The sequence below is a fragment of the Semicossyphus pulcher genome, unplaced genomic scaffold, assembly GCF_022749685.1.
Source record: "Semicossyphus pulcher isolate SPU_LCO1_2020_fin unplaced genomic scaffold, fSemPul1.0.p SCAF_11, whole genome shotgun sequence".
Classification (NCBI taxonomy): Eukaryota; Metazoa; Chordata; class Actinopteri; order Labriformes; family Labridae; genus Semicossyphus; species Semicossyphus pulcher.
In genome coordinates this window covers 19,511,194-19,535,970 of record NW_027211615.1, presented here as the reverse complement: position 1 = coordinate 19,535,970, position 24,777 = coordinate 19,511,194, and the positions used below count along the sequence as shown (strand labels likewise).

At 42.1% G+C, this 24,777-nt stretch overlaps 1 protein-coding gene across 1 annotated transcript in view; it reads left to right on the top strand.

The window, feature by feature from the left end:
* atad2b (ATPase family AAA domain containing 2B) overlaps positions 1–24,777 on the top strand; it is a 68,614-nt gene that overhangs the window by 19,080 nt on the left and 24,757 nt on the right. The window contains exons 20-24 of the mRNA XM_069656656.1: positions 1,788–1,923; positions 3,089–3,282; positions 3,365–3,524; positions 5,997–6,119; positions 8,128–8,259. Coding sequence (XP_069512757.1) covers positions 1,788–1,923; positions 3,089–3,282; positions 3,365–3,524; positions 5,997–6,119; positions 8,128–8,259 — 745 coding nt within the window. The remainder of the gene's footprint in view (positions 1–1,787; positions 1,924–3,088; positions 3,283–3,364; positions 3,525–5,996; positions 6,120–8,127; positions 8,260–24,777) is intronic.

Below are 24,777 nucleotides of genomic sequence, written 5' to 3'. Positions count from 1 at the left end.
TGTGTATCCCGCTCTCCTACTATCTTCATAGCGTTTGCTCCAATTCTCCTTTTCTTTCCCGTCTTCTGAGGGAGATTTCTGCAAAACCCAGAGAGAGGGGATAAGAAGGAGCAGAACAGGAGGCAATGCAGAGAGAAAGAGAGAACAAACATGCCACGAGGAAGGGGGGGGATCGATGTGAGAGACAGATGGGGGGAGATATAAAGCAGAAAGTAGGTGCTTAGTCAGCAAGGCTTCCCATCGGGAGCGGCCTTGAGCTGTGTTGAGGAGTTGAGCTGGGATATTTGAAGCCCCCTGCAGCCCCTGTGTAGATGCACAAAAGACTTTAAGGTAGCTGGAAAAGGCTTAAGTATTTGTCTAACAATACTTTGTATAAACTTAATCATTTTAAGTAGGCCTGTCGATGTAAATGTACACAATTCTTTATCAGCTTATTATAAATAGAGAATATAGGAATATGTCAGCTCTTTGAGAACATCACTGAGGCTGAAAACACACTGACTGGATAAATGTGTAAAATTATCCTTAAGCATAAACAAGGTAGGAGATTAAAGTGGTTGCAGTCAATAATGTAGATGTCAACCCTGAGGTCCTTTAACAATGACCTGAGTGTTCGACAGGCCATGCTGTGATAAAAGCTACAGCACCATTACATGAGCAGTGTTCACCAGCTTTCTTGTCCTGTTGTTTTAAGGCCGAGTGTTTGCTGAGATTTTGTTCCTGGTGTTTTAAATTACAGAGCTAAAGCAGTGAAGGGGGCTGCATTAGTGGGTGTGTTGTTGAAAGTCTTAGAGAGAAAATAACATACAATCTAGGATGGAATAACAAATTCATGTGTTTAAGGTCTATCAGATGCTAAAGACCCTGCACAGCACAGTTTTAGAGCTTTAGAATGAATGTTTTCTGTAATGTTAGATATCTGTACATGCATGCAGGTAAATGCGTTACATCCAAAGTGGAGCCTGGTTTAACATATATCATGGAAAACCCTGCATTGTTATACTGGACCCCCTTGTGTTGGCACCCCACTCATGAGTGGTCAAGAGAGCTATGGGCTTAAGTCCATCTGAACGCAGCCTTGATTTAAATTGGGGTTGATCCCACTACTTAATCACACACATAATATCAGGCATTAATTTGGCTTCTATATGTAAGTAATATTCATCATTAGCAGGTCATTAATTTAGCATTGTATTAATCCTGTATCCAGGACTGGCTCTTTTCTTCATATGAACTGGATGAAGTGAGACTTTTGTACAGTCTATATCTCAAATGTCTGAGAACTTGGAATGTCTGTTATTCTTTACATCTTTATAAAGATGAATCATTGACCAAGGTTGAGTGGCTTGCATAGTTTGATAATGTATCATCTGGTATCTTATAAAATAACTGAAGCCTTTTTTATCACTTCTTTTTAGAGAGTTTTGACGTCCTGACGTTTTTTTTCAAGTTGTAGCTGATGCCAACAGGCACATCAGCTTCACAGTGCCTAATGTGTGACAAAGATAAAGTGGAGTTGTCAGTGTGATACAGACAGTGTGAAGAATGAAAAAGTGTTGGTTTAAAATTATGAAATTTAATGTTTGACTAATTTCACATAAAGCTTGAAATTAAGAAATGCTGTATGAACAAAATCCGGAGACATTAACCTCTTACACAATGAACATACTTTCACCACAGTAAACTAGATCTACTTTTCTGCTAGTTCATAGAAATAATAGTCTTACTATGTGTCTTGGCCTTTGTGGTGGTCATGACCGACTCCTCATCATTTGTTTTTAATCTAGGTGAGAAGCATTTTCCAGCAGACCTATGGGGAAGTAGTGACGCTGTGCCCTCCAGGAGAGGAGGACAGGAGGAACTTCTTCTCTAATCTGCTCCTGGTCCAAGCGGCAAGGGCTCCACCTCGCCTCAGGAATACAGGTACTTACTGTACTCACTTCACTTTAGCATATACATTCAGAATGAGACAGTTATGACACCTAGAGGGCAGTGTTGTCTGCATGAGTTTCGTTGCTTCCTAACTCTGCTCTCAGTCTTTCACACAGACCTTTTTGCATTCAGTGAAGGGCAGATGTTTGATTTGTACATTTCCACATTGGAGTCAAAAGTCGGAAAGGTTAAGAATCGGTTCAGTTTCACTTCGGATTGAGAATTGAAATGTGCAGATGTATGAAATTGAGGTGGCTGCACACACAAGTGTAAAATTGGCCCAGTGTGAAGCCCCGACATCTGCATCCCTCTCTCACATCAAAATCGGCTACCTCACCCGCAGATCACACCCCCATCCACCCCTTCAACTGCCATGGCCCCTGTTCTCAGTGCCCCCACCCCCCTGTCCGGTTCAATATGAGAGAGCTGTCCACCCCAGCTTTTAAATGGAAATGGTGCCCATTGATGCAAGGCAGGGGTCCCCCGCTTTACTCGCCCGCTGCTCTTCAGGGGTGCCTGCCTGACTAAGACAGCAGCCTGGCTTCCAGCAGAGAGGCCTGCAGTAAAGCAGGGAGAGGAATTGCAATGAGAGGGCCCGGCCGCTATTAGCCATAATTAGAATCAAGATTTGGATTGCTGGGAGTGAGAGAAGCGGCCCGAGGTGCTATGGATCCTTCCTAACGAGTTCGGCAGATGCCTTGGGCGAGGACTAATGCCTCAGGAGAGAGGGAGCGGATATCTGCTTGCCTACTCTGTCATTGGCCAGAGGCTTTTCCTTGGTGAATTTTAAAACCTGTTTTGAAGAAGGAGCATTGCTGTAGTTTTTTTTCAGCTGCAGAGAATCTAAAAAGCAGTTTTATTTCTTTGGTCTGTGTCTGCAATGACATTAAAAGAAACGGGTCAAGGATCAGGTTTGAGATAAGACTGTCTGGCTTTTCACTTCCAGCCAGTGTGCTAGCTGTTTGTTTGCATTTTGTTTTTGTGGCTTGTAGAGATTTTGCCCTCAGCTGCCTTTGTGTTTTGTTGCTATTTCATAACACACAATGATTCTTTATTGTGTCTCTGGATCTCCCTCATCGTTAGCTCTTAATGTTCACAGATGGAAGCTTTTAGTAAGCGAGTGTACTCCTCTGTTTTTGTGCTTTTCTCCTAACAGAAAGGTGTAAAGAGGTTCTGCCAGTGGCAGAGGCTCCAGGCCCCAGGGTCCTGTCAGCAGAGGAACAGCGCCGCCTGGCTGAACAGGAAGAGAACACACTACGCGAGCTCAGGCTCTTTCTCAGGGACGTGACCAAGCGCCTGGCCACTGACAAACGTTTTAACATCTTCAGCAAACCGGTTGACATTGAGGAGGTAAAGAGGATGTCTCACTCATAGCTTGACAAAGCCGGATTTAGGACTTTTTATTAATAGGAATTTCCTGTTTGTGTATCAGGTGTCAGACTATCTGGAGGTTATTCGACAGCCTATGGACCTCTCGACAGTCATGACCAAGATTGACACCTACAAGTACCTGACAGCGAAGGACTTCCTGGTGGATGTCGACCTCATCTGCAGTAATGCTTTAGAATACAACCCTGACAAGGATCCTGGAGGTGAGGAGGAAACTAACATTGCAATGGTCATGAATATACTCATGCACATACTTGTAGGGCAATATGCACGTAAATACATACAATACCTACAAGGAGATTCATGTGTGCACCATTTACATGCTTACAAGTCGTGTGCAAACTCTGACACAAGTAGAAAATAGAACAAGAGGACTGTTCTTTGATCGGCTAGACACATCACAGAGTGGTCTGGTTTTTAATGCATAGAGTATAAATTAATATTGATCGTTGCATCTAGGACTTGCATTGCATCAGAACGCAGATAAGTGCACCCTCCCAGTGTTTGAAAAAAATGACCTGAAGATAAATAATTGTAGACAGCATTTCACACTTCTCTTTCTCAAATGAACTCTTAACTTTTTGTAATGGCAGTGACATGACAGTCCCTTGGTGAAAGGTCAGAATTTATTATCCAAAAAAGCGTGAGCATGCGTTCCTGCAGTCGTTGTTGTGTTTCCTTTGGCTGTCATTGTGTGAAAAAGTAATTAGATTCACACTTAATGAGTTACCACGAGGGCTTCCAGGCAGAACCTCGAGATGGTTTGGTTCAACTTGTAAATTCAAATGAAATAAAGTGCGTGCAGCCCCGACTGGAAAAAAGCATTCCCACAGTGTAATTCATGCTCCAGTCGAGAAAGGCGCTGCATGCGCATGAAAATTTAATTGTGTCTTGTCTTGCGGTTTGAAACAATTTTTTCCTCATCCTCCTTCCCCTCTCAGCATCTTTTCTAAATGCAAATACGGGCTTTATAATGAGCCTGGAAAACAGAAGACCACACATGAACACACATGTACACACGAAAACCAAAGTGGCCTTTTATTTACAGTAGCTTGCAAATAGATTGCTTGCAGAACAGGGAGAAGGCTCTTGTCAAGAGAGATGCATGTTTGTGTGTAGATTTACAACATAACGTGGAAAACATGGAGAAAAGCTTGTTGCAAATAAAAGAAGGCACGGACGAATGGTGATACCATGATTTTAATTTAAAGCTGTGCACGGTAAAGACCTTTCTGTTATGACCATTTTAATTCACGCACTGTGTGTTTAGCTGCTCCAGTTCCCGCACGAGGATATACCCGCCCCACACTAATGGGAAGCAATTCTCTGCTTGCCCAAATGAATAAATCATATCTCTGTCTATGCAGGCGAGGGCCTGGGTCATTTGTGGGAATGCGGGGCCTACAAATGATACACTAAAGGGGAAAAATGCAATTAGGCAGTTTAATAAAGAAGACTAACGGAGCCTCTGGCTTGCTCTTGCCGTGCTCAGCCCAGGGAATATAGCCCAGACCTTGCACAATAATGCTGCAGGGGGAGTTCCATAGCAGCTCACAAAGTGCTGGGAAAAAACCTCATTATCCCTCAGTTGTCTATTTCTCCCTGCCCTTCACGCTATCTTTATCTCACCTTACGAACAATCATGTTGGCTGCCTTGTCTTTTACCTCCTCACCTTGCTAAATAATTACTCTGTTAAGAAGGGCGGCTTGAGGGAAAATGCGATAACAGTCATTTGACTATGAAGAAACGAGTAAGCAGCAGTGTTGTATGTCGGTGCGTTCTCGTCTGTTCTTGATGGGGAGGTTAGGCAGGGCCCATAAGGATGCTGATGAGCTCTCTGCATCTCGCTTGGCCTTTGACACCTCTTCCACTGACAGACACTCAGACACACTCTGTCAGCATGCACACACACACACAAACACACACACACAAACTGCCTCCATTGCAATTAGCGAGCCATCTTCCAATTAGACAAAGGAAGCTGGCAGATTGTGACCCCTCTGCCACCTTCTGCCCGAACCGTTCTCCCTCAGCCTACCATAATGAGAGGCTGTGTGTTTACTACAGCTATGCTTTTTGCCTGCCTCTTCAGCTCAGCTTTTATTTTCCCTCCATGGATGCAGGAGCTGGGAAAAGGAGGATTTAATGATGCTGTGCTACATCCAAGGGAATAGAAGCATACGGGTTGTAAAAGTGTAAGGAGTGTTAGTGTGAGAGAGAATGACTTACAATTTAAAGTATTTATCAGATTGCATGTACAGTATATGCACCTGCGTGGGTGTATGCGTGCACACACCTTTTGTCTTAAAGTGCTGATTCAAAGACTTTCATGTATGTCTGAGTTCAACTTGCAGAATTTTTTTTCACCAAAGCGAGCTCCATCCTTTTATTCAAACTCTGAGAAAATGCTGTAATCCCCGTTCTCACAGATACAGTGGAGCGGGCTGGGCTTGGTGTCGGCTCTTTGCCTCACATACATGATAGGGTGTGGAGAACATGCGTCAAGCTGAGCGCTGCACATGCTGCACAAACCTTGTTAGCAGGAGAAAATAGTGATATCTTGACACATATTATAATACTGTCTATTGAACATAGATGCACACACAAGCAAAAAAAGACACATGCTGTGTTCTTGGACAAATGTGTTACATTTTACCCTCTCCTTCTTCCTCAGACAAGGTGATCAGGCACAGAGCATGCAGTTTAAAGGACACAGCACACGCTATATTTGCTTCTGAGCTGGACCCGGAGTTTGACCGCATGTGTGAGGAGATCAAAGAGGCGCGCAAGAAGAGGGGTAAGAGCATCACTCAAACAAAGCAGATTGAAAAGAATGTTTTTCAGTAATTGGTTATTTAACCTCATATAATCAACCACCATCTCTGCACTGTTGTACATGTAAGGGAGTACGTCGTAACATTTAAACATCGCCTTAACTTTTTCTTGGCTTTTTTTAAACGTTTTGCAAGATTATAAACTTGAATCAGTCCACTCCCCCTCTCTCAGTTCCCTATTTATCTAGGGATGGCAATTTCCATCATAATTGCTAGTGCAGACTAATAGCACTGAACTTAAAAGCCTCATCTGTTTATCTTAATAGAAATTTTGGGGAAAAAATTTACCCATGAAAAATGAGGCCTTGCCAGTCCATGTTTGCTGTTTAGTTCCCAGCCAGACTTCTCACCCTCTGTTTTTTTGGAGAAAGTCTTTGATAGATTATTAAACCTGCTTTTGGGGGGGAGAAAATCGTGTGTTGCCCGGTAGCACTTGATGGAGCAGTCAGGCTTTTAATGTAGAGTATGTGGCGCAGAGAGGAGCGATGCCCGAGGCGCCAGTGCTCCAGACAGTACCTTCTGTGCTAGCTGTCTGCCTGGTGCTCTGCATCTGTACACTCACCAAACAGCCCAGAGCAATGCTCGGTTGGTTCACTTTAAATCTAGATGAGCTACAATGCAGTTAAAGGATACACTTAAGCTTGTAAGTATTGGATTTATTTAAGTGGTCAATTATTGAGCACAAGGGCATGAAACAATATGCAAATATTATTGTTGCTATAGTTGCCCACATGGGGAAAGGCTAATAACCACACTGACTTACATTGAGCACAGTGCTCCCCTCACTGGTCTATTCACAAAGAGAAAAAGAGTACGTTGGAAATATAACAATAACATTAAATAATAGCAGCACTTTACTACAGAATCAGAAAGCACTTTAACCACTACAGTGTGCTTTTCCTATTAATTGGATGACCATGAAGACTTGCTCCTTTGTGCATATTTCTTTAGTTTATAGGCATGAGAGAAAAAACCATCCTGCTACATCTCAATAAGACATCTAAGTGCACAGTGCTTCCCCCATGCAATATCATTGATCTTTTCCATTCAAAGAGATGAGACACTTGTCACACTTTATTACCCTTTTTTCTTCCACGCTGTTGCAATTGGTTTTGGTTAAATTTTTATACATTCTAAAGCTGCTTAGTGTATCAGGAGAGCTGCACAGGAAGATCACATTTTCTCTTTTAAAACATTATCTACCCTACCCCCTGATGGCCCATTGACTTCATGACTTAAGCCACAGAGGCCTGACTCAACCATGTCGAGCAGGAAACTTATCAAAGAGGAAGCCGTTTTCAGAAGTCATTCTGTTGCTTTTGATTTCCTATTTAAGCTAACTGAAAGCGCAGGATGCTAAATGAGTATTGCAGGAGCAGAAGTTAACTGCCTGAAAGGAGGAAAACAGCTGTGTAAATATTTCATCTTCCAGTCAAGGTTCCTGCTATAAAGCTATCAATTAGCCCAGCACTGCATGATGTCCAAGTGCAGAAGTGTTATAAACCAAAAGTGCATCCGGGGGCATTCTCTCCCCCGTGCCGAGATGAAAGAGCTGTGATGAATTTGGCCAAAAACTTAAATATCACTTGACGGCAGAGTTGAAATGACTCATTTTCAGGGGCTTGGATGTCTCTATGCTCCACTTCTGTTTTTCATTCCTATCGCACTCCAGCTCTCAGTTTGAAACTTAGCCACTGCAAATTAAAGTTGCAGTATCAGTAGTAATATTTGTGCTGATTGACATGTAGTTGTACCATACTCTGATATCATAACCAGACTCTACTGCCGCATCAAATGTCATCATTGTTTGTATAAACAGCAGACGAACTAGGGAGGTTCTCTGACAAACATCCACCTGCACACAAACACTCTGTCCTGCCAGCAAGTTGATTTCCATTTGCACACACAATTGCTCATGCACACACTGAATATTATCTGTTGTCGGTAACTGATCGTCTGTGGTCACTGCAGGCCTCCAGGCGCCAGCTCAGTCGACAGCAGCAGCTCCGGGGGCTGTGGCAACCAGGAAGCATCACACTGCAGGAGAGGAGCCGGCCAGAAGCAGCACTCAGGGCGAGGCCACTGAAAAACAGTGCACCACTAGTGAGTATTTCAAATGTCTTACTAAGCCCGCTTGAATAATTACTACACAACCAGAACAGGGTCATTAAACAACTGGCTGATCTTGCATACTTGTGCCATCCATACCTCAAAAGTCAACCATATAGGATAGAGTGTAGGTTTGAGTCCTTGCGATGGCAGGAAATACGCACAAACACCATGCCAATTTAATTAACGGGTCTTACCTTTGCTGAAATTTCAACATCATGATGCAGATTTGTAAAAAGTAAAAATGAAGCTTTGTCAGGTCTGTCCTCAAGAGGAAAAGAATACTACTATTAAAAAGCTCGTCTGTTGACCGGAGGTCGGTTTGATGCATTCAAGGAAGTCGGGAAATCTAAACGACTTCCATGACACAGTGTCAAGGGAATTTGTCTCAAGTTGAATTTTAGATCTAGATCGGATTGTTAGCTGTTAGCATGCATATGTCTGTTTATATAGATTAATAAGAAGCTAAATCATCATCAGATCACGCTGACGGGAGCTGGGATGTCATTACGGTGGATTACGCTCCGCCTGCTTTTGCTCTCCACACGGGCTGTTTTTCCTGCGTACGCCGCAGCCTGCTGATATGTGGCTGTTCAATATTACTTGGACTACAAACGTAGCACAAATGGACACCAGAACACTCGCCATCCCTAAAATCCACGTCCCTGCCTGTAGATAGTGATTAGGCAAACCACAAATGCGTGCACAAATTTTGTGCAATTTGTCACACGTGCATACTGATTGGGTTCGCATATTTAATTTCCAGTCCCTCAGATTAAACACATGCAGAAATATATCAGAATCTCTCCAAATACACCTGCACCTCCTTGTTGCACACTCTTTAGCCTTTTTTTCCCCTTATATCTGTGACACAGCAGCCAGCAGCTGTGTTGTATTACAACAGCAAACCAGATGTATGTGATGCCAGACACCTGCGTGCTCCTCACATACACACGCAAACGCGTACATTTCTCAGCAGTGAAGAAGCGCCACACTGAGCTTCCTCATTAGCACGGCCGCTCTCTCCTAACCGCTCAGAACATGACCACGCCACAGAGCAATTACATGCCCACCTGTGGCAAACGGCAGGTGCCTCAGGGTGAATGGAGGGCCGGGAATGGGCAGGGGGGGCTAGACTAATGAGGTTGTTACCTGAGCGAATCCAAGGTAAGCAGGTTTTACATGTAATCAGTAAAATGCCCTCCAGCTTCCACCTGCACAAAATAGAGGCCTTCAATAGACATTATGAGATGTTCAGAATCCAGATAAGACATAAAGAATTGTGGATGTTGGGTATGTGGCATGTGTGATGACATATCCTCTGACTGAACGAAGATCATCAATTGACAGTTCAAGGTTGTTGCCTTTTCTGTGTGACAATTCTTTGTCTTACCCCATGACAAAGATGTGACATTGGCTGAAGCCTTATTAATAATAAGTCTTTCTATTGTTGCCGTAGTCGAGGCTTTTGAATCTCTGCAGTACAACTATCCAGCACTAGGTGGTGCTTGTCCCTCATGAGAGCATCCCTTATAGAAACCCTGCTGTGTGGGTAAGCCATTTCTTCTCTCAAGGAGATGGTCCTCTCTTGAAGGATCAGGGTTTCTGTTGGCCACCATAAATACTGTAAGACATAGGGCAGGTCCTAGTCTCAAACCCACTGTTGTATATCTTGGACTGCTTAGCCGGGAGCAAATAGTTCTAATATTAGGGAGGTGATATTTAGAGTTAATTGTTTAATTTGCCTCACAAAATAATTCAGTCATGGTAAACAAATGGAGCCTTGAGGGTAGACTTTGTAATCTATAATTGTTTGTAATTAATTTTTGGTTAAAGGAGCATTTTACCCCTGGAAAAAGCCGTAGTCGTTTGTAATTGTTAGAAGCAATAATATTTGAAATTGGCGCCATAGCTGTGGAGAAAGTTGTACAAACAGCTCCTGGTTTTGCCCATTCTACATTCCTACAACACCCAGCGTGCATTGCGCCCCTCCCTCTGAAAGGAACGGCCCACCGAGATACGCTGGAGGGAAACACTACCGTTTTCGCTGCAGGCAATGGCTCAGAGCGGCACAGAATCAAAAATATGACAAGAATATACTGGTGGATTGTCTAAAAAATCTTCATGTCTACAGTCTACATTTCAAACCTGATGATTCTGAACGAGACATGACATCGGAGGTGGGCGTCCTAGATTGAGGAAGTGTAGTTTAGCGAGCCCCCTGGCCTCCGCCAGATAACGCATTTCATGTAGTCTGGTGGAGGTTTTCAGGGCTCATTGGAGAAGCGGATAGCGTCCTCCAAAGGCACAGAGAGAAATAACATTTTTTTTCCCTACCATAATGGCATTAGCTCCCCATAATAGCATGATTGGACTGAGGTTGTAAATCGCTGAACTGGCCCGTTTAAGCATTGTGGATGAAGTTACACAATATAGTGGTCTAATTCAGTGTAGTGCACAGTCACAACCGAAAGCCTAAATTGCTGTAGAGCTAATTCAGCATCTCTATCACTTTTCTTATCTCTTGGTATTCCATAAAATCTCCTTAGTTGTACCTAATAAACACATCGTGCTGTATATCATCAGGACATACAGTATGTATTAAAGCATCTATTCACAATACTGATTAATTCATAGCTCATTAATGCAATGGAGTGGTATATCCTTATGTTAATCAACTAATTGATTAATTGCTGTAATCCAGAGAGACCTCTTATTCTTTTAAAGAACGAGAGCCCACAGTCGACTCTTATAAGTTACCTTCAAGCTGTAGTCATTATCTACAAAACCGGATGTCACAGACGCGGACCACCAATTTAGATGCTCTTGGGAGAGTCGTTATCAGCCTCCACCAGAGGCGTAATTAATTAGCCTAACTCAGGTGATTAATTTGTGACATCGGCTGCCATTACTCACCTGGAGCACCTCAGCAAGGCAGCTATTAGGCTAATTGATCACAGAGTCACTCGTGTCTGAAGATATGACACAGCCTTACAATGATAGCGCATTGCATCTAGCAGAGGAGAATACTGAAGGAATAAACTGTTTGCACCCACTGCAGCCGGGTCATTTTAGGAACGTCGGCTGCTTTCCTCTTCTGTTGAAGGTCAGGACACATGAAGGTTAAAGTTATCCTCGATCGTTACCTGCAGGGAGAAGCCTATCTGGAGCTGTTTTGGTATCTGCAGTTTTATAGGGCTTTTATCTGGGACACCTTTGCCTCACTCTTTCCTTCCCATCCCTCTTTTCCGTTTGCCTAGAGCTGAGAAATGCCCGTGACATTCAGGAATGGGATGCACCATTTGGAACTGTGGCCAGTGTTGCTCAAAAGGCTTTCTGAAAGCTAAATATATTTCTGAATCAGGTGTTGAAAGCACTGGCCATTAATAAGTCTGGCTAGTGCGATCTAGATGGCCGGGGCAGCTGTCAGGTCGATCAGGGGGTGGAAGATGGGAGACCTTGCTGCTGTGGATGCAAGAGTAAACAGGAAGAAGGATGTAGTTTCCATCAGTCTGCATGGATAGCACTGCCACGGTTTCTCTGCTTCGCCTCTCTCTCTCCTGTTCTTCCTCCCGCCCTTTATCTCTCCTGCCACTCCCCCCTGAGGAGGAGCAGACAACCCAAGGCCCATTACCTGGGCCACAGCTCTGGGTTCATGTGGAGGGCAGCACGCCAAGAACTGGTTCATATGGAGTGCCTTCCATTCATTCATAATTAAAAACCTTTCAGTTATTTTTATTCCCTGAATGAGAAAAGCTGTCAGATTTTTTCCTGTGATGTCACAAGGTACATGCTTTACATCATTACTTACCCTAGTTATCAATGTCTGATTTATTCTCTTGCTTTTTGTGAACATCATATTCAGACGTAGGTGGTGTGCTGCTTTTGCAGTCTGTTTCTGGCATGATGCACCAGTGTTTTTCCACTGCCAGTTGACAAGATTGCCCCTAATTCAGCTGTTGAATTGTTTGTGCAAGAAAAGAATAATGATGCTGGTGCTGCATAATGTGTCCTCCATGTCACTCGACAGCACGCCCAAGGCAACAGCTACCAGGGTGCATTCATGTAGATGGAACTCTGCTGTTTCTTGCCTCTCCCCCCCTGCCTTTTATCTCTCATCACAGTACGCAGACAGCTCCCCTCCCCCTTGCCAATTTCAATCCATCAGCAGACCTTGATGGGATATTTAAAGTCATAATAAACACTCCAGCTTCCTTTTACCTCAGGCTGAAGTGGTTACAACGTGAAAGGATGGCCTGGATGTCTGCCCGGGACAAAAAGGACAACAGGCACACAGCCTGTGAATTGCTGTTATTGTCACAATGCATGAGGAAATAGGTTACTAGAAAGGGAGTTTTGTCTATTTGGAAACACAAAGCACGGGTGAAAACATTCAGCTTGGCCGATTTGGTCTTAAAATTAGGTGTGGTAAGACGCATTAGTGCCTTGCTATCTTGAGGCAGCAGAGAGCAATTTCGCCATTGACAACAAAAATCATGGCTAAAGTTAATATGGCAGTATTTTTCTACAATTTAAAGGACATTCTGGTGATGCAACTTTCTCTCACTGTGTTTCACCTCCGGGTGCTTTGGTGGATTCCTGCTGCTCCTGTAGATGGTCATTGTTGTGTGCTTTCACATCGGGTAAAGGAAGCTATTATGTTTCCTCAGCAGAGGACTGTTCGCTTCTCCTACATGCAGAATCTTCCATTGGCGAACCTTTCTTTTAAAGGGGACATATTTTAGATATGCAATCAATTTTCTATTATTCTAAAGTGTTTTTTAATCACTTTGGTAAAGTTAGTGCAAGAAGGCAGCCTGAGGTGAACGACGGTGAATGACGATTGGTCGATTCAGCGAAGCAAAGTTCTATGTAGAAACCTGCAGCTGTTCTGAACGGTCCGTTTCAGAGGTTACCTTTTTAAACATGTAATTCTGGAAAAACACGGAATTATGCAGCTTTCACTTTTTCACTGTGAACAATAAACACCCAAAAAAGTGAAACCCATGCAAAATATGAAAATATCCATTCAAAAGATATGACCCCTTTAATGGGAATGGGAAATGACACTGATTGGTTTCATTAATTTTGCTCCCAATAAACGATTAGTGAAGACGCTAAATGAAATCCCCTTTAACTGTAAGCCTTACTTTGTGCCCTGAGTGTGCTCCATATTATCAGCAGAAGTGGAGATGTAAATACATTTGTCCATGCACTTCTTAAGCCCATGCACTAAAGACAGTTTAAAGTAGGGCAAAGTGTGTTTGGCATGTTAGCTGATGTCCATACTGTCTCCAAAGAAGTATTTGTTTTACTTTCAGCAGCTACACGCCAACTGTTGTTTTTCTAAAGCAACGAGTGTTACGTTTGACACATTTCATTGAACGGAGAAATAAGTGGCATGTGGAAGCACAGTTGGCCAGTTTATGTCACTGTTAAAGCTCATTAATTCAAAACAAGTTTTGGAAAGGTTAAAGGAAGTCTTCTTTGCGATCATTTTCCCCTGAAGTTTTCTCATTTTCTTCTCCATTTCTCCAAATTCCTCGGTTACAATTTCCAACTTGTTTCCTGCTTCTCACACCTTTTGTTCCAAATGAGAAAATTGGAGAAGAAAATGTGATAATGAAATTCTGTCCTTGTGTCCTCGTTTGGCAAATTGGTTCAGAAAAGCACAGTTTGATTCAAGCCAAATTTTGAAAAAAACAGTTTATATCATTGCACTAATAGATTCCTTTATTCAAATCCAATCATTTATGTTCAGGGTTAATATTTTATATCAGTCATATTGCACTTTTAGTCTTACCTTGCATGTACCAGAAGCCTTTCAGAGTCTAGCACTGACCACTGGTGATGAATGTCATCCTGTTCTGTGGATGTAATATTTCTTCAGCTTCCTAAGGGACAGAATTGCAACGTTCTAGTGGTCAGCATCATAAAACAAAGCATCTCGCCTGAAACAGAACAATGTTGAACAACAGTGCAGTGTTATTATTCTTTATTAGACCTGGACACGGATTCTCCCCAAGCTACTTCTCAGCTACCAGGCGGAAAAACAATCTTGAGTCGCACTCTCTCACCCAGTGGCGCTCACTAATAAAATCCATGCAAAGCATGCAAAGCCCAGAGCGAGTAAGCGGCAAGCTTAAGCTGCCATTTTGTGGGCACAGATGCCTCCTGGATCATTGTGGCACCAAGCGTGAAATGAATGTAAAATCATCCATGATGCCTCTTGCTTCCATTTATTGTTTTAGGGTGCAGATGAGCTGACATCAGTGTTGGTGTCTCCGGAGATTCATCTTGTGTCTCTGGGTCTTTTTTACTTGCAGCATATTCCTGTGTAGAGCTGTTGGTGCGTGCAGAGTGTGCACGATCGTCAAGGCTGAGTAGTGATCCTCCAACAGATCTAAGTGTTTGGTTTTTTTATTACTGTGCAATGCAGATACCCATATATATTATTGTAAACGGCTTGCATATCTGCCTGAAATAAATGAGCCTGGAGGGTTGCAGTGGAATGATTGAGCGTGCTGCTCATTGCCTCTTTGCATGCCCAGTGACTGCAAGCTGTGCTGCCCAAGGATGTTAGAGGGGTGATGGGAATGGAAAAGAGTGAGAGCAAATCAGTCATGGGGGAGGCTTCTGAATCCTAAACAGTGTTAATACTGACAATGCCCCATTATGATACATGATGATTGTCTTTTGAGAAGTGAGGGTAAGTGTTATAGACTATCCCAGATTTAGGATAGCGGGAACAGAGTTTTTTCTCTTACTTGATGTTAAAGCTTTGTAAAGTTTAAGCACCATCATACAGTAGCTAAACACTGACATTTCTGCTGATTGACAGGTTAATAAAATGACAGGAGCAGGACCTTAAATAACACATTCACTGTTCTGAAATTGTTTTCTTTCTGGGAAAAATCTGTCCATCACAAATAACATTCAGAGGCTCCCATGGGTGGTTTGTGTTTTTACAAAGGATTGGCTGCGCTGCTGTTCCAATTTGAGTGGATCTGATGCTGTGCTTCCGATGATAAAGGCTCTCTCTTTTTCTCTTTCTTTCCAAATATATAGAGTTGCCAACTATCTCAGCATTCAGGCTGTACTTCAGAGAGAAAATTATACAAGGCCTCCTGGGCTTTTACTCTGATTGTTTTTTTGTTTTTAAGCCATAGTGCAGTCAATTTCAGTAAACATCAGAAGCTAGTAACAGCCAAGCGGCCTAATGGGTTGCATTCTCCCTCTCTGCCTGGTTGTGATTAGTTGTAATTGACTGGAACAATTGCACAAACATGACGCATTAGTGCTCGATTAGTTGAAATGACTTATGGATTTGTTTGTGGGATCCAAACTGTCTTTTGGACTTAATGGCTTATTTAGACCCGGCTTGATGGAACCAGTATCTGTTTTCCATTAAGATGCACTTTTTTTTAAGGTGGCCAGCTCGTCTATTGATTTGCTTATGAGATTTAGTTGCTGGTTGTCTTATTTAAAATAGATTGCACTCCATATTCACTCCACACTAACCAATGTTCTCTTTGTTAAGTAGCCTGTGTTTTGGTCCTTTGGTTTTGGTGGTAATTGGCACATCTTCTTACCCAGAACAATAGATATGCTAATGACTACTTGCTCCATGTTGGAGATTAACTTCCCTAAACACGAACTCAACCACCCATGCTCCCATCTCTGGGGACTCTTAAAGATTTGATCTCATTAAGCGAGTCACATCAGACCACCATCAGAATAGGACTGTGTGCCGACGAGGCTTTTAATTACATCAAATTACTCTTTCACTTATCCTGGCTAATCGCCACATCCCCATTAAGCCCAGAGATTAGATGCATTTTCTCTCTACATAACTGCCCCTTTCCAGCGAACCTCTCATTAAGACATGTCACGAAAGTCGAGGGCAGTTATGTAACCCAGTACATAATGAGCACTCCAGTACCAAAGCCAGACCTGTGAATGGTTCAGTGTTATTATCAAACCCTCTTATATGTGGCATGTGAATTACCAGTGATCCCATTTTTCACTCTGTGTTAACATGATAAGTTTTGGTGAGAGCATTTATGTTCCAGTTCTGCTCTCGTGTTATTATGGCACAATCGTGTGATTCAGGGACAAGTAGCTGTAAATTGCTCTCTCTCTCTCTCTAGCCTTTTTTAAACTGCAGTTCCGCCTCAGTGGCATAATGAAGCTCCGTCCTCATGCCACCTTTGTCATTCTACATTGGACCACGCAACGCCGGCGTAAAGCCGCCCCAGTGTGTGTTTTCAAATAGCGTTCCGGCGTTGCAGAGAGCAAAACGTGCGTGAGGTGTAAACAAACAGCGCATGCTTCAAGTACTCACACAAGGCGCTGTTCCGCCATTTCGCCTCTGTTACGCCTCTGTTACTACCTCTGATGCCAGCTCAGCTACATAGAAGACGGAACGTATCAGAGGCGTAATAATCCCGCCTTGAACTGGCAGTGTAAAAAGCCCTCTCTCTCTCTCTCTCTTTCTCTTGCTCGCTTGCTCGCTTGCTCGCAAACCTTTATAATGACTTCAAGTAAAGCTTTATTCTCGGATCAAAACAAAATCATCTGTCCATTTGGAAAGTCGTTTACTGCATTTATTTTTTTATGCATCTATGCATGGGCAGCTTTGAAATGTATTGCAAAGCATCTTCACCCTGCATCGTCAATGCCCTGATGCCCAGTCACTGTAGAATATATTTTTATGATAAAAACTACTGAAGGCTATTGATAACATTTTGCTCTTTGTAAATGTACTTAGGCTTTCCTAATGCAATTCAGGGTTTGCATGTGGGGAAAGATATTATTTCCAAATCTGATCAGAAGTTATGAAAAAGTTTCAAAATCTAATTTTAAAAGCAGTGTGGGAGGATCGGATATATGAACTCCCCTCGTCTCAGAAAAGCTTCCAAGTAGCACAGCCGCCAACTTGGAACGGAAGAATGTCTTCATACATAGGAATCCGAGTTACAGATATTCACTTATCTATTCATTTTATTGTTAATACTAATTAAGTAATTAATCTGAATTTATTCTGGTAAAAGGGTCAAGTATGTATGCAAAGGATGCACCATCTTTGCAAAGTTTAGTTCAAGTTAAGTTTCAAGTTATGAGCAACCCGGTGAGACACCTAAATGAAACATTCAGTCAGTAATGGCAATGCAAGAGCTCAGCTGACAGATTGGCAAATCAAGGGCACAGCACCACTTGAATTGCCTGCCTGTGCTAGCAGCCTCACATCATTTCAGGCAGACTACTTACATACTCAGTGAGAGCACTTTTTATTGAGATTAAATGTTAATGTGGGTCTTTATTTTGGCTCTGTTTTGATCACTGCCTCCAGGCTGGGAACAATCAATAGTAACCCCCCCCCCCCAACTCCTCCAGGTCTATGACTGCAACATGGGGCAATTTGAGTAAAGATTAGCCTCAGTCTAGACACTGTCTGAGTATATTGCGAAAAGGTAGCAGGGGACCTACTATACTTGTATCTAAATTTTCTAATTATCTAGATATTTGCCTTTTATATCAAATGAATCTTAGAATTGATCCATTAAAGTGTCCGTTAAATGTAGAGTAAAGAATCCCTGTGTAAACAGTGTCTAATTTACTTCTGTTATTACACAGCTGTGACAACCTGAGTCTTTTTATCAGGCACACAGGGAATCTAATTGCTAACTAAACTAATCAGTTTAGCAAGCGACAGAGTTCCCACTAAGTCCCCTCACTGTGAATGTGATACGCCTACAGATCGTGGCTTTTGTCAGGCGGTCAGCAGAGTGTGAGCACACATTACATTATCATTTTATCTAAGACTAATCTAGCCAACTAGATCCCATTTAGGGATTGGACACAGGTACACTACACAGCTATACACATTATATATTAACACAGGTATATAATACGTAAGAAGAAATGAGGATGCTATATAGTTTTGAAGATCAAATCCTTCTCCTTTCCTAATCCTACACGGATCTCAAGGGCCCAAAGTTAAGTACTGTGAACAAATGGGGATTTCACAAGTGTTTCATTAAGGCAGTCTCTATCGGTCGGACTTTGCCATTCTCCTTGGAGAGCGTGTCTGCTCTCCTCCATAAACGGTGTGAAAACTCAAACGTCAGTCAAATGAGCCGACCCAACTGGTGCACAGCTCCGTACCTCATTGCTTCTGCCTTACAGCTTGTCTGTATGCGTGTTTTGGCCGGGAGCAACAGAAGTTTCCCCCAGAAGGCTCTCATACCCTGCTTTGTATGTGCGTGTGTGCAGAGGCTGACATCTTCAACATTACTTGGAGCTGCTGGTGCATTGGGGCATATCTGTCTTCTAAGAAGAGGGCACTACAGGCACCGTCATCCCACTGGCCATTTACTGAGCAGCAGAGAGGAGAAGGACAGAAATAGATCGATGCGCTGACTGAACTATTTCTTCAGTTCCTTCACCTTGTGACTGTGTTTCCTCTTATTTTGTAAACCAACAATGTTGAATGGTACCTGAAAATAGTATGAAAACTGAAATGGTTGTTCTGACAAATATGCAATAATAACAAATACTACTAATGTTAAGCTAAAAGTAAAATTCTGTTTATATATTGATTGTATACAGGATCAACATGTTTCAGTCTAAAGCATTTTTGTTCCTTTTGGACATAGCCAGGGCTGCCAGGCTAGCTATTTCCCCTTGCTTCTTTAGGCTCAGCTAAGCTAACCGTTTATTGGCTCTAGCTACATACAGTATTAAACATGCGCACACAAGAATGGTAGTGATCTTCTTATCTGACTCTTTTTAAGAAAGCAAATGTTGACCTGCTCCTTTAAACCAAGTAGGCTGGTGTTGCTGTGCAGGCCTTTAGGTGACAAATTGAGTGAAGGAAGGAAATAGAAAGGAAGTGACACAGCACCAGAGGGAAATGACTGATCTTCTTCATTTCATGGAGCAAGGATGGGATCATTTATTGATCTGGACATTTCATTAAGTGTCAGTGTGAAGTGTCACATCGGGTGACAAACGGCGGTCTTCATTTCATGACCCAGAGACCCCGAGGCCCCGTGTCACCATGGCTCTCTGGCTCTCTCCGTCTCCTTCAATGTATCTCATGTCTACAGTAAGAAAGTATTAAAAGCGCAGGCTAAAAAGTAGAGTTCGAACTCCCAAAGCAGATGTGGTACATGCTGCTCAGTTGCTTCTTTCAGTGTGGAGTGATGTTTAGAAATAGATTGAGGACATAAAATATGAATGAGAAAATAGGAAGAAACACGGATCTGGATGTATGTGTCACAATCTCAGTTAGGTTAAAGCTGAGTTGATACTTGAGAGAAACTTTACCCCTGAGCTGGAAAGAAATCATTTAGAAGTAGACGGGGCTTGATACTGGACTGATAAATAGTTTTCATTATATCTCCTCCTATGCTGAGAATTTTAAATGTAGAATTACAATAAAATTGCCAACAGAGCAAAGGCATCATATAGAGAACTCATTATTTATACATGGCCGTCATCTATGCTATATTAACCTTTTTAGAGGGAGTTCTTCTCTTGACTTGTATTTTGAACATCTCCCAGGGTGGTTATTCTGTTTTTGCTGTGCATATTTCTAACAAAGAATTTAAATTATTCATTTAGTTTAAGTCACTGTTCAACAGTCAGGGCAGGGGATATGCAGCCTTTGTGCTGTGTTAATTACAGCTCAGTGGACAGACTCAGATAGAAAAAAGGCAGAAATCCACAGGGAAGCATAGTGTCAGGAAAATAAGTTTTTTTGCTGATGCTCAAAAGAGCAAAAACCAAAGCACTCTCAAAATTACTACAGCTGCAGCCTGAATTGTATTTGTTTTTGGAAGTAAAACATGCAAACTAAAATTGATTGTGAAGCAAATGCAGAGCTTTTGAAGCTATTTAATAATGCATAACTTTTTTATGTCTGAGGCTGATAATTCTCTGGCATTCTTAGAACAAAGTTTTGATCTGAAATAACAATGTTGCTTTAACGTTTAAGTACTCCAGCTGCAAAGAAAATAAATCAATGTTGCTTTTCCTCCTTGCTGTTGCAGTCTGCTAGACATCTATCTTACAAGAATTTCAGTTTTTCAGTCTATTTGTTTATTGTTTGTTTGGTGGCACGACTCCAAACTCCACGCTCCTCCCCATCAGTCGCAGGCTATGAGGGCACCGCCGATCAATACTTCATTAATGTTACAAGATTGAGGCCCCAACTCCAGTCGATTCCAATGAACCGGGGTGACAAAAAGCTGAGTTGGCTGCTGGGTTGTGCCTGTGACCGTGCACATAGTGGGTCTGCAGGCGAGGGACTGCACTTACATACTGTACGTGTGCATGAGCACGCACAAAGCCTATTGGTTGTAGTGACTTGAGTGGACAGCAGATCAGTAAATCAGTATGGCCATCTCCTGATAAGTTGGCTTCGTTCCATTGGAGTTTAATTATGTTGAGACCAGAGCCTCTCCTGCCTGTTGTACTTTATGTCACAGGGCGTGACAGGTTTGTAATTGCTTTTAGTTACATGCTATTGAAGCCTCTGTGTTTGTTACAGTTTCAACTTATTTATCGACATTTTTCCTTGAATTCTAACACACTTTAATATATTCATTCTTTACAGAATCAGTCTTCTTTCTTTTCTTCAATAACACTGGACAATAGTAGTTTTTTTCCAGCTTTACCCTTCAAACAACTTTAAACTTTAATCGCTTTGCATTCAGAAGATTTTCTATGTCCCATTTATCTCACACTCAAATCTGGAAGTCTAATATTTTTCAATTTTGAGCCTTATTGTAAGTCTTGCTTCATATCTGCTTCGATTCTAAGCTGAGATCTACAGCCCCCATTCTGTGACTGATGTGAATCTTAAACCATTTGGACTCTGCTGCTACAAATCTGAGCACAAAAACCCATATTGTGATTACATTACACAAGCTACCGAAGGGGGAAAAACACTTTAGTTTATAGCATAGTTTGTTTCCCTTTGTTCCCAAATTGTTTTAATATGTTTCCCAGCATGAGTGTTCCCAAGTGTTGGCACTGTGTCCTAAATGTGAATCCACAGAGGAGAAATAGAGGGCAAGCTTTCTCTGGAGGCAAGGGAAATGTTGTTCATTGCCCCGGAAACACCAACCACACACACAGTTTAAACAGTGCACACGCACACACAACAATGAGGAGGTAAGTGGGTTAGTAAACAACAGAGCATCCGTCCAGTTTAGCAGAGGACTGTCTGTGTGAATTTGGATGGATTGGACAGCTTCGCCGACTCTCCGGACGAATGCTACTGAATAATGTTGATGCATGTCCAGGAATGACTTGTACTTTACAGAGCTGAGATGTTCTGGGAAATATGAGCTCTGTCCAAAAACATAGCGATTAAAAGCTTGTGACATAATTAAAAAATCTATTATGGTTTGTTGAACTCTACAGAAATGTCACATTAAGATACAGAATAATGTACGTATGTAAGAGATACAGAAGTTACATAGAATAGCGGCCTCTTGGGGTATTATGCAGCTCATTAACATCCTCTACATTACACTCAAAGGAGAATAAAACAGTAGTTGGTTTCACAATTAAACCTTATAACCTATTAACTGCAAAGTCTGACTTTATGTGTCAAGCGTGATGATGATGAGATAATTGCGATGGCTGCTTTATCGTGGGTTTAGTCTGTTAAATTCCATCCACTGTTGGATACAGTTTAAAATCTGTGTACTGTATGTGTCATGGCTTTAGCTTTCACGCTCTAAATGTAGCAGTTGCATCTCTTCCTGTGGGGAGATGGTCGAGTTTGATGCCTTTATTTTAGCAGATTTTTTTTTGCTGCATGCTGTTGGCCTGTTCAGCATTTTGGGAAAAAAATAAGACTTTTGGGACCAGTTGCCTGGCAACCGGGCAAAAAAAGAAGGAAGTAAATTGTCCTGACCCAGAAAAAGTCTAATATAATCTTGTGTAAAATGTTTTTTCACTAAAGTTTTTTTTATAGTTAAAACAAAAGATGTACAACATAATAATAAGTGATCTTAAGAGCTGTTCGTAGGTGGATTTTGTTACCTTTAGACAGAGCCAGGTGGGCTGATTCCTCCTTTATTTCCCTTTTATGTATAATTTCAAAACTTCCAAGATGTTTTCCTTTAACATAATATCGGCAAAGTAACTGATTACCAATTAAAACAGTAGCAGATTCAAATGATTGCATAGATATAGCATCTACAGTAAGTGTAAGTCAGTATGATAGTGTGGCTTTGTGCCCACAGACCTACAATAGCAATCTATCTGAGATAGATGCACATTATGGCTTTTATGTGCTTGTGTGTCTCTGAAGCATCATAGTAATAAATAGCCCACACCATTATATTGCATAATGCTCAGGCATAGGGTGCTTTAAAGTTTCCCTTAATGGCCCTTGGATAAATTGTACGTTGAACTACAGTATATCTAGATTACAATGACAAGGCTTTAGGGCTTGTCTGATAAGACTCTCTGGCCATGTATGTGTGGTAATATAATGGTTGTACTGAACATTTCCTCTCTCTTAAACACTGTTTGAAACTTTTTATTGCCAACTTATAATCTGATTACCCAATAATAGCAGTTATTGAATACAGAATTGAGTGAATCAGAGGTACTTATTCACATTTCCGCCCAGAGGCATTGCTGGAGCATGTCAGTGAATGTCCATCAGCGTCACTGGACTGAATTATTTCTCTTATACTTGGTGCTGCAGTTTAGGTACTGGTCTCCTGGGGCTTTATTTGTCACTGTGTCAAACTGTGCATTGTTGTTCACATACAGCCACAAACACTGTGACACTTTACATACGACTCGAACTGCATAAATCCTCTATGAGTTAGCCACTTTTTTAATTATTACAGTGCTCTGGTTATGTGTTTGCATCTTCCTTCCTGCTTCTCTCCCCCATCAGCATATCACCCTTCTGTTGTTGGCTGTTCATGCTCGAACAATTCTCATGCATTATTTAGGAGCTGAATATGACGAGTCATTTGCAGGCATTCTGTCTCACCTTGTTTACCCTTAGGAGCCGCTTCATAGCTCCCACAGTTGAGAGCTGACCCGACCCAGCTCTCTTTCTGCTATGGGGGTTGTTTACGTGCTATTAAAATATGAAAAACAAAAAGTATGTATCCACAGAGGGTAAAAGAGAAAACGGGGGTCATTAAAACATTTGCTGCTATGCTTCTTTTTTTTTTTATTATGGCTTTTTTTAGAACAGCCATGCTAAAGTTTGCCTTTACTTGGCTGTGTTTGATAGAATGCATGATATATTAAAAAATGTATCACTTGGAGCAGAAAAGCAATACCTTCTGTAATGAATTTGAAAAGAGCCAGGCTATGACTAATCGCTGGACAGGGCAAGGTGACAGTTCAAAATGAAATCCAAATTCTGAAGGTTAAATAAAGAAAAATGGTGGTCAAAACTGAGCATTATGAAACACACACACACACACACACACACAGACAGAGAAGCATTATTGATGATAGGCCAGCATTCACAAGTATGCAAGATGCCTGGCCGGATTTCTTCCTCTTTGTTCTTCATCTCTGCTCCCACACTCCCATGTTCTAGTCATAGCTTAAGGAGAGCACCACAGTCTGCCTCATTCATAGCGTACCTTTCGGCAGCCTCTTCCTTCCAGATCAGATCAGGAGGAACCAAAGAATCAAAGCTGAATCTGACTTTTAAATGCACTTTGCCAGCAGCCTCTGTACCGACGTGAGAGAAGCTGTATAACAAACCAGGAGGGGCTCTCATTGTGTATTTGAACCTGACTAAAGCTCCAGCTCTCTCTGTCCTCTCCTATTGTTTTCATGCATCCTTAATCCCAACCTGTGTAGTTCCTTTTCTGTGCTTGTCTTGAGATAAAAGTGCAGTGAAAATGTCAAGGTATTTGAAGATCAGGCAAGTCTAGGCAACAGCAAACAGCTGGCAAAGATTGTTAATATACACTCACCAGCTACTTTATGAGGTACACCTTGCTAGCACTGGGTTGGACCCCCCTTTTTCCTTGCCTTTATTCTTCGTGGCATAGATTCAACAAGGTGCTGGAAACATTCCCCAGAGATTTTGCTCCATATTGACATGATGGCATCACGCAGATGCTGCAGATTTGTCAGGCAGGATGGATCCATGCTTCCATGTTGTTTACGCCAAATTCTGATCCGACCCTCCGAATGTTGCAGCAGAAATCGAGACTCATCAGACCAGGCAACGCTTTCCCAACCTTCTATTGTCCAATTTTGTTGAGCCCGTGCGAATTGTAGCCTCAGTTTCCCGTTCTTAGCCGACAGGAGTGGCACCCGGTGTGGTCTTCTGCTGCTGTAGCCCGTCTGCTTCAAGGTTCGACGTGGTGTGCGTTCAGAAATGCACTCATGCATACCTCAGTTGTAACAAGACATTTTCGCCCAGAGAACTGCCGCTCACTGGATATTTTCTCTTTTTCAGACCATTCTCTGCAAACCCTAGAGATGTTTGTGCAGGAAAAT